Here is a 15397-nt window from a genome sequence, read left to right on the forward strand (position 1 = left end):
CCCCAAAAAAAAAAAAAGACTCCCGTGTTTTCCTTAAAATTCACAAGGAGGTTAAATTTTTTTTTTCCCGTAGATTTTGCATGGTCGAAATATTTGTCTGGTAGGTTTTGTATGGAAAAGTCAACATTCCGAATCTTGTTCAAAGGTGTTTTTCTTCGTGTTTGGGGCATCAATGGTGCATCTGGTTCACAGAAGCTTCAGAGCATATTGATCATTTGTTTTGGTCTTGCTAGTTTGTGCAGTTGACTTGAGGTTGTTTTTTGGACTTCTTTGGGGTCTCTTGTGCGTAACAGAAATTGTAGATCCATGATGGAGGACACTGTCCCTCCTTAGGAAGAGTTCTTTGGCAGACTTTTTTTTTTTTGTGGTGTTATGGTGTGTGTACTTGGCATGAGAGAAATAATAGTATTTTTAGAGAACAGGCATTTGTTGTGGGTGGGCTCCTCTTGTATGGAATATTCTTTCACATTTCTCAAATAAAAGCTTGGTTTCTTTTTCTTAGAAAAAAAAAAAAATCAGATGCTACATGTTTAGGTTTCAAAATTGGGTCATGATTTTAAAAAATGTTCTTGAAAGTAGATTAGAAAATAAATGACAATGTCGTAAATAAGCACAATTTTTAAGAACGTAAACTAGAATAACGAACGTTAAAAGGAACTCCTAAATACTTCCTTTGAACTGTTTGGCAGAATAAGTAGAAAAAATTTACTAATTTCTGCTTGCATGTTGTCAGGTTGCTGACTCACTTGAGAAAGGCACTGAGCATGAAGATGAGTACATGATCAGTGAGAAAGAGCTGCTCGTGAATAGGTAACTATTGTCCCATTCTTCGTACTTATGCTTTTTTTTGGCATTCACTCAATAACCCAATCATTTACCGTAGATTTATTTCAATTCCAAAAGACATGGGAGCGTTTAACTGCGGGGCTTTTGTAGCTGGCATAGTAAAAGTAAGTTCTGCAAGCTCTCCATGATATGGGTGGTAATCTAGTTTATGAAAGTTCTGAATTTGTTCCTATTTGCTATAAGGGTGTTCTGGACAATGCTGGGTTTCCTGCTGTTGTAACGGCACATTTTGTTCCAGTGGAGGGCCAACAAAGACCACGGACGACTATTTTGATTAAATTTGCAGAAGAGGTGAGTATCCTCCCCCCTCCCCCACCAAAAAACCAAACTTTTCTCTTCTTTTCTGATTAATGCTTATTGGAGTTCCTTTTTTAAACACTCATTTGCAAATTTGTCCATGTCAGATAGCTCAATAGATATATGTTAGATATTAGCTGTACAAGGCTAATATGGGATACCGAATACTCGTTAGGCACATACTAAACCCTTGTTAAAACATAATAAATAGATGTATAATAATTTTTTTATAACATAGTACATGAAACTCGTTTTTTAGCCTATAAATGTGTGAACTCATTGATTTTGAATTTACTTGTAAAAAATGTATAATTTAATGATTTGTTGTGTTCATATCAAAGATTTCAAAATTTGTGATGTGTCTCTCTGTTTGTGTGTTATCATATCTATGTCTTATGCCTGTATCCATGCATCTTAGGAGTTATATATGCATCCGTGCTATATTATTTTGAAGGTTTAATATCAAGTTCCCTTTCCATTTTCTCTCAAATAATTGTGTGCTCTCTTGTCTTTTCCCTTTTCTTTTTTCTTCTCGACCCCCTTTTCAGGTATTAGCAAGAGAAGCTAGATTAGGTTAATATCATCTGAAGTAAGCTTTTACAGCTTTGTGATAATGGAGAATGGGGAATGGTGAATTTCTTTTTAGCCCTTGGAACAAATAAAGATTTCCACCTGCTATATCCCTGTAGTGAAGCTGTAAGGAACTTTCCCTCGTCAACTAATTTCTTTACTTGATGGCAAAATGATGGCACAATTGTGAAACTATAAGATTTAGTAGTATTATTGTAAAGGTGTTTATATGAACTTCAAATGGTTTATTCAGCCTCTTGGTGATATTTGTGAACTCTGAATGTTTGAACAGAACCACATTTTAATCTCTACCAATTCAAGCTTTTGTTGCTAATTTTGTCGGTCGTTGTGTTTATATTAAAGTTATAACGCTTTATGTTCGTTGTGTGGCTGTACATGTGGATTTTCTTAAGAACCAATAAGGGAAATTGTTTGATACCTAAAAGGAAAAGGAAATGAATTATGGCTTAAAGGAACCAATATTCGGATTGTATTCTTGGAAATAATGTCTATTTTAACAAGGTCGTTCAATTTAAACGGCCCCACTTGTCGATAAATGGTACCTTCGTGTTTTAGTATTCAACAATGGTGGGTTGTGAAGAAGTTTGCCTATGAGGAATGTTGTCTAAGAAAACCGTAGACAAACTACCTCAACTGTCATCGTTGAGCACGTATAGATCATTCTAAGAACAAATAATAAGATCTGTTGTATTATCATGTAGTATAATGGACTATGCTTGAAAAAACCGTTAAATTAGTGTAATTATAATAAAGCTTGGAGGAGGAGATAGAAGACTGATAATTATAATAAAGCTTGGAGGAGGAGATAGAAGACTGAAATCGATGGTGGAACAATATTCGGTTGTTGATAAACGAACCTTAAAAAGTTAACCTATCTAAAGGGAGTCCACTCGAACCTTAAAAAGTTAACCTATCTAAAGGGAGTCCACTCGACTTAACGCATTACAATTTTAATATTAAATGGGTAATTCACAATTTGCTTTTCTTGATAGGATGTCATCCATAAATATGCATGAGGTTTCATAACTAATTTTGTAATGTACATTACAAATACATGCATGAATAGGATGTCATTCATAAATATGCATGAGGTTTCATAACTAATTTTCTAAAGTAAATTACCAATACATGCATGAATGTCACATTCATCACAAAATACAGTAAACAACGCACATCACACGATACAATTCTCTCCTTACCTCCAAACGAAATTTCAACGTTACGGAATTCACCTATAAGGGTCCTAGTCCAATCTAAGCAATTCCCACTTAATCTAATACGAATTTTGAACTTAATACAAAACATTAAAATATTTGATCAGAAAAATAACTTTGGTTACTATCAAAGTTATGAACATGTAATTTAACAAAAAAGATGACAAAAGTTTGAATCTCATAAACTCTGAATGTCGTTAAATTAAAAAAAAAAAAATTATAATTGTTGTCGTTTTGACAATTTTTTTCATGTAGAAAAGAAATTGAAAATTTTCTCGAACTATATTATTTATAAGAAACCATATTATTTAAAGTTTTCTTCCTAAAATTGAATAACGATGGTAATATAGGGTTATTATTAGTCTTTTTTTTTTTTTTAATTCAATCAGTTAAAAATAAAATATAAAAATTTGAAAATTGAGAAAAAAAAACTTAGCTGGGCCTTGAGTGATGGGCTTCAGTGAAGAGCCCACAACAATAACCCTATATGCTCCCAGGGTTTCATTCTATCGAAGTCTCTCCTCTTTGCAGAACCCTAGTGTTGTTGCGCTTCGCTTCACTTCACTTCATCCTACTCCTCACCAACAATGGCGGACAAGGCAGTCACCATACGAACCAGAAAGTTCATGACCAACCGGCTTCTCTCCAGGAAGCAATTTGTGAGTTTGCCTCTTCTTTCTTCTCTTTTCTTTTAGTTATCTCAATAGCAACATATTGATACATTGAATCTTTCAATTATTTCTCGGATGAGTTTCGTAAGGAAGAATTTAGTATTCGAACTTCCGAGCTCTGTTACTGTTTCCTTTGTTTTAAAGTAGATTCAATGATCCGTACTCAAATTTTTGCAATTGCGTATTATTTCCGTTTAGTTGATTCCCATTTTTCCTCAGTTTTTTTTTTTTTTTTATGTTGCGCGAGTTAATTATTTAGTTTGATGTTCGTTCTTTTTGTTGACCTTTACGCCATCTATATCTGCTTGCATTCTGTTATAAATTATTATTAGTTGACAAAATTTTAGAAGCTATATGGTTCTTACATTCTTTGAAGCTTTTTCACAATATACATGTTTTGTGAGGCCGCCTCTACTCTGGATTTAATACTCTACAGTTCCTTGATAATTAAACAGAGTAGTGTTAGGCGTCAAATAGAACAGGGTTAGACACGAACACACTGATATTGGAAAAATAATATGTTTCGTGAGCATGACACAATTTTTTTTTCTTTTTGGTATTAGATGAGTTCTATGGGTGTTCTTAACCTCTTGTACTCTAGTGGTTGAGAACATCCTGAGAATTTGAGTTTTACTCTTAAGGCCACAAACACTTTAACAATGGAGCTCATTAGTTCTATTTTAGGCTTTAGTTCTGACTGTTCCCTTTTCTGTTTGATGCAGGTCATTGATGTTCTTCACCCAGGAAGACCAAACGTCTCTAAGGTAAATCTCTTTGTTGCGGCTGTAATTATTTTTCTGCTCTAGTTTAGTTGCATCTTGTGGATTGCTTTCACAATGAATAAGTTTGGCCTGTTTTCCTTTTTCTTTTTGTATGCTTGAAAAAGCTGCTTACATGCTTCACCCAATTTGTCACAGTTTATATTTTGGTTTTTTTTTCTTTGTTTAGCTATATTATGCCAATAATACATTGTCAAGCTTAATCGTTTTTGTGTATGAAGTCTAATTATTGGAGGATTTGTTTGGACTATTCACGTATTAAATTGTCCCCCCATTTGATTAGGCTTTTGTCTTTTTGATATGAAGGCAGAGCTGAAGGAAAAGTTAGCAAGAATATATGATGTGAAGGATGCAAATGCAATTTTTGTTTTTAAGTTCCGGACTCACTTTGGAGGTGGAAAATCTACTGGGTTTGGTTTGATCTATGATTCTGTTGAAAACGCTAAAAAATACGAACCCAAGTACAGGCTCATCAGGGTATTTTCTCTTCCTTGTCAACATTTCCATCCTTTGATTTGGTTACTATCTTTTCCCTTTTGTTTCCTTGGAGGCTCTGCCCGCACATATATTGTGTTTGATGCAAAGTTACTGTTTGAGATTCTAACTAGTGCTTTTGTTAAAGGATTCAATACTAGTTTAAAAATACGGACACTGCTTTGAGCATTGTGTGTCGAAGAGTAGTGGTATACATGTTGAGTTCCGATTTGGAGACACGGGACAAATGCAGAGGGGTAGGGGTAGGGGGCACATTAGGATACAATTGGGTTACATGGAGGTGCATAGCCAAATGAAGTTAAAAGATGGTGAAAAAATGATAATTCTTTTACGAGGAGACGAATAATGCATTAATTGATTACAGAAGATGGGGGGCAGTTCGATTTCACTTGGATCAATCAAAAGAAGTGTGGGGCATGTTAGGTAGAAATTTGGTCGGGGAAGGGACAAATTGGATTGATTAGATAGATCTGAAAGAAGTGTAGGCAGTTGAGGGAATAATGTCTGAGATTCTGGTTTCTTTGTTTGAAAGATTTGCTTTGAGGCGTACTCTACTTTAATTTGCTGTTGCAAGATGCGTACATGTTTTATAAGTGAGCCATTTTGGCGAATTGTATGATAAAAGGTCATGGGATTCAGTATCTTTCAATATAGCTTTTTCCTGTCTTGATGCAAAGAATTGGCTTATTATCTGAAATCAAGTGTTGTTATCTTGTTACAGAATGGACTTGACACTAAAGTAGAGAAATCAAGGAAGCAAATGAAGGAGAGGAAGAACAGAGCCAAGAAGATTCGTGGAGTAAAGAAAGTGAGTAAATCCTTCGCTTTGTTCTAAACATGAAAGAAAATATCACAACATTTACTAATAATGGCTGCAATTTCTTGGACCAGACAAAGGCCTCAGACGCTGCCAAGGCCGGAAAGAAGAAATGAAGAGTCTACTGCTGGGATTTTGTGCCTCTGCCCTTTTCTCTCTTATCATTTCTTCATTCCATCTCTCACTTAGCTCTAGTTCTAAAGTGGTGTGTAGCCATTTTTTGAAATGAAATCGACCTCTGGAGAATTGTTGACACCCAATGTTTTAGCAGCCTTTTTTGAAATGAAGTCTGTCAATGTCTGAAGAATTATTATTGACACCAATGTATTTTGTCGTTCAGGGTTAAAACTGAAAGGTATTTTGATTGCAAAACAATTTTAATGGTGTGAACCCAACTTGATAGTTGCATTTTTTTTTGTATTATTTATTAATTTATCAACTATGTTTCATGTTTCATGTTCTGTATTTTGTATAATTATTATTTAACAATTTTGAATAATTTATAATATATTTTATTGTTCATATTTAGTTAATCAATAAAATAAAATGAGTTAAAAATTGAGATATTATATCTGCTAAAGTTTTGTTTTTTAAATATAAATTTTATTTTCTAAATTTAAAATAAAAATTTAGTTATACCATTCTGAAGTTTATTAAATAGAATCGAAAAATATTGGTGGATTTTCAGATATATCTAATATCACGATTTAAATTGAATTTATTTTTCTATTTATGTTAATATATTAAACATTAATTTGATTATTTAAAAAAATCAACTAAATTAGTATTTTCAGTGAACTGGCCGAGACAAAATTAATTAATTAAATTGATCACTAATAAATTTAGAGTTGCCTTGTTTAAGACAAGATAAAGTTTGTTCATTGATATAATTATTATAAGCAGATGATATAAAATTAAATTATGTTACCAACTCTCTATTTTGGTTAAGTCTTCAAAATGTTTCACTTATTAAATTCTTACACAAAAAACGTTCTCCCTATGCAAATAAAAGAAACGTTCCGATAGAAATGAGTTCATAACTTATTTTCAATTAATCATTATATGAAATATTAATTATCTCAAAGAGATTAAACTTTTTATAATCTAGTCTAAAAGAAGAACGTCCAAATCTTTCCCCATGCACAAATTCGACCCTAAATAACTCAAAACTAAGAAATTTCAAAAAAAAAAAAAAAAAACTAATAATAATAATGACAACAACTCATACAAATATATATTCATTGCCAAATAATATTTTGTATTTCATTAGACGTTATGAGAGTATCTTCATTCTTCAAACCATAAATGTCTATAAACTAAAAATTATAATATTTTTTAAAGTTTAAAGTAAAAATGGTAATAGTTGGAGTTATTTGATTGAAATTTTTTGATCTTTTAATCGATAATATATGTTTTATATCATGATCTACATATTAATTAACTTAATTTTGATAAATCATTTCGTAACTTAAATATTAAAATATTATTTCAATATTTTAGGTTATGAATATTGTTTTTACTGATAAGTAGGGTGAACAAAGATGCATTAATATTATATGGACTACAACAAAGGCGCAGTCTAGCAAGAAATTATATAAAAATCCATATTCTAATATATATAAAATAATATGTATATATATATATATATATATATAATATTTTGATAATGGATGAAGTAAGACACACCCACGTTAGTGACATAATCCAATAATATTATTGTTTATAAAATAAATTAATTTTTAATTTCTACTCATGACTCCACCAACTTGTACTATTTAAATCTGAGGATTGAATTAGATTTTTTTTTCTTTCTATTTTAGATTAATTGAATTTTTAAAAAATTAAAAAAATCAATTGCACAGACAGTAACTTTTTTTATTAGGTTAACGAGACAACTCGAAAATACTCTTCACAATCCAACTCAAATCTACCATACTTTTAAGTTTGTTATGAAAATTTATAACAAAATAATGATGCATTGTGACTTGTGAATGTTTGATATTTAAGTTTACGCGACTTTAGTAATAACATCGTGAATAAATAAGATTTTCGTAATGATCCAAGCCCACGGTTAGCAATATTGTTCTCTTTAGGCTTTCTGTTTTAGGCTTGTCCTCAATGTTTTTAAAACCCTTATGGTAGGGAGAGGTTTCCACACCCTTATAAAAAATGTTTCGTTCCCCTCTCTGACCGACGAAGGATCACACAATCCACCTTCCTTCAGGACCCAACGTCGATACTTGTTTTCCTCTCCAATCGATATGAAATCTCACAACCACCCACTTCAAAACCCAACGTCTTTGCTAACACTCGTTCTCCTGTTCAACCAACGTGAGATCCCACAATATTATATAACTAAAACAAAAACAAACAATTCAACGATCGAACTCGACCCAACTCAAAGATAAAAGAATCAGATCAAGTTAAGGTATGAACCCTATTCAATTCAATCAGTATACATCCGAATCATTGAAATGGGTACGAAAAGTTTATACGAATAGATAAGTTATGATTGAAGATGACGAGGATGCATATCTTATTGGAAGCTAAAAGGCATTGATAATTGAAATAGAGTTGGTCTTTTTTTGGTTTGTTTAATGTGTTGGTGGAAGGAAGCTTACGTGAAGAACACATCGACATCAACAGGTCCTTTTCTATTTAATATTATGCAGCGAAACGTTAGGGTAATGTGGAAGAACGACAAAGTTGACACGATTGATGACTCATCAACAACTCATCCACTTTGAATCATATCGAATATCCTAAGAATCCAAAACCTCATTACCACAACTTATCCATAATGTTTCATCCATTTCCCCCCAAACCATATAATGGATGTGAAAGAGACATATCAAATCTATCTATTCGTGAACACGATACTACGTACGTGGGCTGATAAAGTGTTTCGTGTTCATCTTTAAATTTTTTTGAATTCTATTCTGATCTCTAAAGTATCGAGTAATTATTGAGTACTTAACTTGATCTCGTGCCAGAATATGAATTCAGAGATTGAAGAGGAGAAGGATTTTGAAACAATGATTGCTATAGGAATTGAATCTTCCAAAGCATGACCCGAGTACCCAACCAAACTCAAGATTGGGTTGAGTTAAATTTTTTTTAAGATCGAAAAATTTGGATCGGTTTGTGGGTTGACATTAACCAAACCAACCCGAAAATAGGGTTACAACTCAAGTTGACATTTAAGATTATTACGAAAATTAAGAATATTTGACGTTTGTAATCAATGTTAATGATGAAGTGTGACTTGTAAATGTTGGATATTTGAGATTTATGAGATTTTAGTTATTAACCTAATATGTGTTAGAAAACACTCATACAACTAAGAGAGGCAATAAACCAACATCCTATTATTCAACTGGTTATAGAATACATATATAGACAGAATAGCCACCTTAACCGTTAGTAACCACCCTTAACCGCTAGTAACCAGCTTTAACCGCTACTAACTACCCTTAACTGACATACATTGAAATACAAACACTAAATTAGATTAATTACGGTTAATACAAGATTAAATAAACTAACAAATCATCCCCTTAATCTTGTATTTCGATCTTCACATTCTTACATTCTTCAAACCACTTCTTTCAGTAAACGTTCTAACCATATTCCTTGACAAGCAGCTGAAGTCGCCATAAAATACTCTGCTTCACAGGATGAAAGCTGCCGCCATTATCTCTGCCTTCCTTCTTCTCTGTCTTCCTTTCAATGGGCAACTGCTTTTCATCGATAGTTTTAATTACCTGTTCTACTTGTCCGACCAATGGCTTTTCCTCAACAGGTTTAATTACCTGTGCTACTTCAATTGCACTGCCGGAAACAATGGACTCCTTCTCCTTCTCCGCTTTCGTTTCTCCGGCGATCTGTTTTTCAATAGCACCGTCATTGTTTCCGTCCTCCTTATCCTTCTTCTCGCCGTCATAGGTGACCTCCTTCTCTTTTATTTCCTTTGCTTTCGCTACCTCCGATGCCACATTCTGGACCTCCGCCACAACGCCATCGCCCATCTCCTCGGATTCAAACTTCACAATGCCAACGATTTTCTTACCATCGCTTTTCTTCTCTTCTCGCTTCTCTGTTTTTTTCTCCGATTCAATCTTCACAAAGCCATCGATTTTTTCCCCATCGATCATCTTCTCTGTTTTTTTCACAGACGCAGCCTTCACATCTCCACGTTCTTTTATCTCTCCAAGTGATCCATCTCCGAACTTCACCGTGCCGGTCACTGACTCGTTCAATTCTGAGAACCAACTTCGACAACCAGTCATGTGATTGCTGGCTCCCGAATCTAGGAACCAAATGTTGTTTTTCTTCTCAATTTCTTCCGGGACAATCTTCTCTTCATAAAGAGCCATTTCCGTCAACTCTGGTGAACCGAGAGTTCGGACTTCACAAACTTGTGCTGTAAGTAAGGCTGGCTCATCCTCATCACTTTGCGTCTCAGCCAAGTGCGCCTGATCCTCCCATTTCTTCGATCTACAATCGGATGCATAATGGCCAATCTTTTGGCAATTATAACACTTCACCTTCCGACAGTCTGAGGCATAGTGGCCTAGGCCTTGACGATTGTAGCATCTTACCTTGCTCTTGTCAGCCTTCTTCTCTTGATGAAACGAGTCGTTTCCACGACCATGGCCTCTCCCTCTCCAGCGACCACTGCGACCTCGCCCTCGGCTATGGCCTCCATTGTCGCTACGTTTTTTCTCTTTCCATTCTCCTTGAGTCAATAAGACATGCTCAACATTCTCTTTGTTGCCACCGATCCGTTCCTCATATGCTTTAAGACGGCCAATGACTTCCTCCATGGTCATCACCTTTAAATCGGCAAATTGCTCTATTGCCGATGCGATATGAAGAAACTTAGGAGGTACTGAGCGGAGAAATTTTTTCACCAAGTATGCCTCTTCAAACTTGTCTCCAAAAGTACGTATTTTATTAACAACTTCTGTCAACCTTGCTGCATAATCATCAATAGTCTCGGACTCCTTCATATTCATAATTTCAAACTCAATCTTCAGAGTTTGGATCTTTGCCTCCTTTACACGTTCAGCACCGAGATGAATAGTTTTTAGTGTCTGCCATGCTTCCTTTGCTGTCTCTTTCTCTGCTAACAAAAACAACATCTCTTCAGGGATTGCTTGATAGATGGCTGCTAATGCCATTTGATCCTTCCTTTCATCAAGGCTATCCAGAGACTCAGTTGATTCGATTGCGTCCCACACCCCTTGAGCACGCAAATAGACCTTCATCTTCATAGCCCATGCTGAGTAGTTGGTTCTCGATAACGTCGGGTATTGGAGTGTTACCAGACTTTCCTTTGTTGCAAACTTCGACGACTCTCCTCTCTCTCCAGTGTTGTTATTATTTCTCGGCATGATCTTTGGCATGTAACCTGGCTCTGATACCAAATGTTAGAAAACACTCATACAACTAAGAGAGGCAATAAACCAACATCCTATTATTCAACTGGTTATAGAATACATATATAGACAGAATAGCCACCTTAACCGTTAGTAACCACCCTTAACCGCTAGTAACCAACTTTAACCGCTACTAACTACCCTTAACTGACATACATTGAAATACAAACAGTAAATTAGATTAATTACGGTTAATACAAGATTAAATAAACTAACAATATGTATGTTGGATTTCGAAACAATGATTGCTATAAAGTAACGATCAGTACAAAGTACTTAACTTGATCTCTTCAAATAACTGACGTCCCATAACGTGAATTCAGACATTGAAGAGTAGGATTTTGAAACAATGATTGCTATAAGAATCGAATCTTCCAAAGCATGACCCGAGTACCCAACCAAACCTAAGATTGGGGTTGAGTTAAATTTTTTTAAGATTGAAAAATTTGAGTCGGTTCGCGGGTTGACATTTTTTTTTTGTAAGATTAACACAATCAACAGAAAAATAGGGTTACAACCCCACGGTGACATTTAAGATTATTACGAAAATGAAGAATATTTGACGTTTGTAATCGATGTTAATGATGCACTGTGACTTGTAAATGTCGGGTATTTGAGATTTTAGTTATTAATGTAACATGTATCGTGGATAAATAAGATTTAAAAAAAAAAAGAACATCCGGACAACCCAATCCAACCTGTGTGCACCCTTTTGCCACAGTTGAGCATTTCTGTCCAAACGCTACCTAAACATAATACAATGTCTCACTCAGATATGACCCGTGAGTTCATTTACTTCTGGTTTAATATGATATCTATAACTCTAGCGGTTTTTTGAATTTATCAATCCTCAATTATAAGTAAATCCTATGAGTAGAAAATGACTAAATTACCCTTGAATGTAAAAATTAATAATAAGAGTTTTTATCCAAAACTTATGAAATATACTTTGGGAAAGAATAATAAACCATCTTAGAAAGAAAGAAAAAAAAAAGTTCTTATTAACCAACTTATATTTATTTATTTCATAATTACTATTCTACCCTTTATCAAATCATTTTGGTACTTGTCAATTCATTTAATATTTTTTGGAATTGTGTTTTAAAATAAATTTTGGAGAATTAGGCGACATTCGTATAAAAATCGTTAGCATATTTGTGTCTGATGAATATGACTCGTTACAATGGTATGATATTGTTCACTTTGACCATAAATTTTTATGGCTTAGCTTTGTGCTTCCCCAAAAAGTCTCACACCAATGAAGATAGTATTCCTGGAATATAAACCCATGATCATTTTCTAAATTAGCCAATGTGGGACCTTCATCCAACACCTCCCCTTAATCGAGACTCGACTCTTTTTTCTTTTGGAGTCTTAGTCATTTTTTACTATGCCTTTGAGACTCACAATACTTTTGTTCGATATTTGAAGATTCTATTGAAATGACTAAGTTTAAGGTCGGATTCTAATACCATGTTAAGAATGAGAAACATAAGTAGGATTGAAAGTCCAACAATTTGAACTATGGATTTGCTCAAGTTAAAAAAAAAAAAAAAGGTCTGTAATTTTGACGATATGATAGTTTAGAAATACTTAAAAGAATTGATATTTAGCTATATATATCAACAAAGTACACGATATTTTTTCGATAACTCAATCATAGGAACTCCAAATTTAAGCGTGTTTGGTTTGAAGTAATCATATGTTGAGTGATGTCGTAAAAATTCTTCTAAGCAGCATTCGAGTGAGAACAATGTATACGAGAAAATTCTGTGTTGGTTTATTATTATTATTATTATTATTATTTTATTATATTTTTATATGGTTGTTACAAAGAAGAATAAAAATAATTAGGTTCAAAAGTAAAGTTGTCACACTTAGATTGGACGCACCATAGTATAACGAATATTTTTGTGGAGAAAAAGATTATTAATGGATATTTAGTATTAATCATTTAGAAAGGTTTGAGCGCCCGTCATTCTACCATATGGGCATTTTAAGATGCTCGGGCATCTCGAGGTATCTATATAACCTATGTGATGTCTCATATTGGTTGGGAAGGAGAATAAAACACCGGTGTGAAAACCTTCCCCTTAAAGCCTTGAGGGAAAGCCCAAAAAAGACAATATCTGCCAGCGATGGATTTGAGCCATTACAAATAATATTAGAGCCAGACATCAGACGATAATGTCAACCTTTTCGCTGTTCCCCGAAGGAGGTAGACACAAGGCAATGTACCAGTAAGGACGTTAGGCCTAGAAGGGAGGTGGATTTGGTGGCGGTCTGTTACCTCTTATGATACGACAAAACAAACACAATAATTCAAATATCTATTACGTAGATCACTCCCAACACAAAACTCCTTTTTAAATATTTGCATAAATAGATGTAAAATAATCATAATAATAAAAAAGTTCCTTTCAAATATACTCATTTCTTTAAATAATTTCTCCGATTTAACCCATTAATTTTGTCTTATTTGTTATGTAGTGTTAAATAATATATATATAATATTTTAAAACATGTTGATAAAAAAATATTGCTTAAAAAATAAAACATTAATATTATATTAAGGTCAATAATTACATTATAGTTGATAAATAAATATAAATGTAGTTCCCTTTCAAATCTAGTCATTACTTCCAAGTTAATTTCTCGAATTTAACACATATATTTTGTATTATTGGTGATGTAATGTTAAATAAAATTAATAAAAATAAAAAATATTTTTAAAAAATATAGTTTTAAGAAATCATCGTTAATATTATATTTAGAGTCAATTTTAACGAGTCACAAAATTACATTCATCAGAAGTGTTTAAAAATATTCAATGACTCGAAATATCCAATCAACCCAGTTCATATAACGACCCAGATACACCATTAGTAGATATTGTCCTCTTTAGGCTTTCCCTCTTAGACTTTCCCCTCAAGGTGGCTTCAAAACGCGGTCTGCTAGTGGAAGGTTTCCACACGCTTATAAATGGTGTTTTGTTCTTTTCTACCGACCAATTTGAGACATTATAATTCACCCCCCCTTCGGGGCCCAGCGTTCTCGCTAGCACTTGTTTCTTTCTCCAATCGATGTGGGACCCCTTCCAAATCCACCCCCTTTAGGGCAGTGTCCGGTGTCTTACTCTGATACCATTTGTAACGACCCTAGCAAATATTGTCCTCTTTAGGCTTTCCCTTTCGGGCTTTCCCTCAAGGCTTTAAAACGCGTCTGCTAGTGGAAAATTTCCACACTCTTATAAATGATGTTTTGTTCTCCTCCCCAATCAATATGGGACATCACAGCTCAAGTCGTACCGTATTGATTTTCAATGACTCGAAATATCCAATCATCATAATTCAACCCGTACGATTTTGGTTGGGTTATGAACCTTTTTTAAATTCGACGAAATTTAAAATAATAATTTCTTCTCACTCTCTCTCTCTCTCTCAATTAGTCGTTGAAATCGGGATTTCTCATCTGGATCATACAGGCTAAATAGACATCTCTATACATGATCTTTATCGTAAAAGAAATTTTTTCCACAATAACAAAAAATTAAAAAAAAAAAAGAAAAAAAGAAAAAAGAAAAAGCCATAAATAATTAAATTTGTTGTTTAGCGAAAAACATGTTTTGTGAAGTGTATAATTTATTTAAAAAAAGAAACAAACAATTCGTTGTTTTTGAAAATGGGCTATTTTGTGAGTTACTTTTTTTTTTTTAAAATAAGTGTACCAAAATCATTTCTTATATTTTGTTTTTTCTTATTTTTATTTTTCTTAACATAAAATTTAATACCCATCACGAATAAAACATGATCTACATATGCGTTGTAAAACTAATTATTGAGATTAATTTTAATATTTATTATAGGGACTAAAATGGTATTTTAGTAAAAAAAAAAAACTGTTAAATTTTGTACTTCTCTAAAAAAAAATATATCTTTAAAATTTTAAAAATAACTCTAATTAATATGATTCAACTTATTTTTTTAAAAATAAAAAATTACATAATATCATGTTTAAAAATTACAAACATAAACCGTTTGTCTATATCTCATAGATCATCTCTAAATTTTTTATTGTTACTTCTAAAAGTTTATGTGCGTTTTATACTGGTAGTTCCATAGATATTTTTAATTTTTCAAAAAATTTTGAAAATTAAACGGTATTCTAAACCATCTCGAAAGTTAAAAAATGTATTTTCGAAACATTTTAAAAGTTTTATGATAGAGAAAAAAAAAAAAAAAAAAAA

General features: G+C 33.1%; 3 protein-coding genes across 7 annotated transcripts in view; all 3 read left to right on the forward strand.

The window, feature by feature from the left end:
• Positions 1-2047, forward strand: part of LOC111439773 (trafficking protein particle complex subunit 5) — a 7556-nt gene extending 5509 nt beyond the window's left edge. For all 5 annotated transcript variants that reach the window (XM_023077316.1, XM_023077309.1, XM_023077317.1 and 2 more), the window contains exons 6-9: positions 734-810; positions 884-950; positions 1030-1137; positions 1692-2047. In XM_023077316.1, coding sequence (XP_022933084.1) covers positions 734-810; positions 884-950; positions 1030-1137; positions 1692-1721 — 282 coding nt within the window. In that variant the 3' untranslated portion in view covers positions 1722-2047. The remainder of the gene's footprint in view (positions 1-733; positions 811-883; positions 951-1029; positions 1138-1691) is intronic.
• A 1404-nt stretch (positions 2048-3451) lies between these two features.
• Positions 3452-6118, forward strand: LOC111439823 (40S ribosomal protein S24-1-like). Its single transcript, XM_023077322.1, has 5 exons — positions 3452-3607; positions 4342-4383; positions 4705-4875; positions 5615-5701; positions 5785-6118. Exons 1-5 carry the CDS (start codon positions 3536-3538, stop codon positions 5824-5826), a joined length of 414 nt encoding a protein of 137 aa, XP_022933090.1. The 5' UTR covers positions 3452-3535; the 3' UTR covers positions 5827-6118.
• Positions 6119-14577: 8459 nt separating this feature from the next.
• Positions 14578-15397, forward strand: part of LOC111439721 (probable transcription factor At3g04930) — an 8092-nt gene continuing 7272 nt past the window's right edge. Inside the window, exon 1 of the mRNA XM_023077263.1 lies at positions 14578-14591. The gene's annotated coding sequence lies outside the window, so the exon portion shown is untranslated. The remainder of the gene's footprint in view (positions 14592-15397) is intronic.

Source organism: Cucurbita moschata, unplaced genomic scaffold (genome assembly GCF_002738365.1).
Source record: "Cucurbita moschata cultivar Rifu unplaced genomic scaffold, Cmos_1.0 Cmo_Scf00003, whole genome shotgun sequence".
NCBI lineage: Eukaryota > Viridiplantae > Streptophyta > Magnoliopsida > Cucurbitales > Cucurbitaceae > Cucurbita > Cucurbita moschata.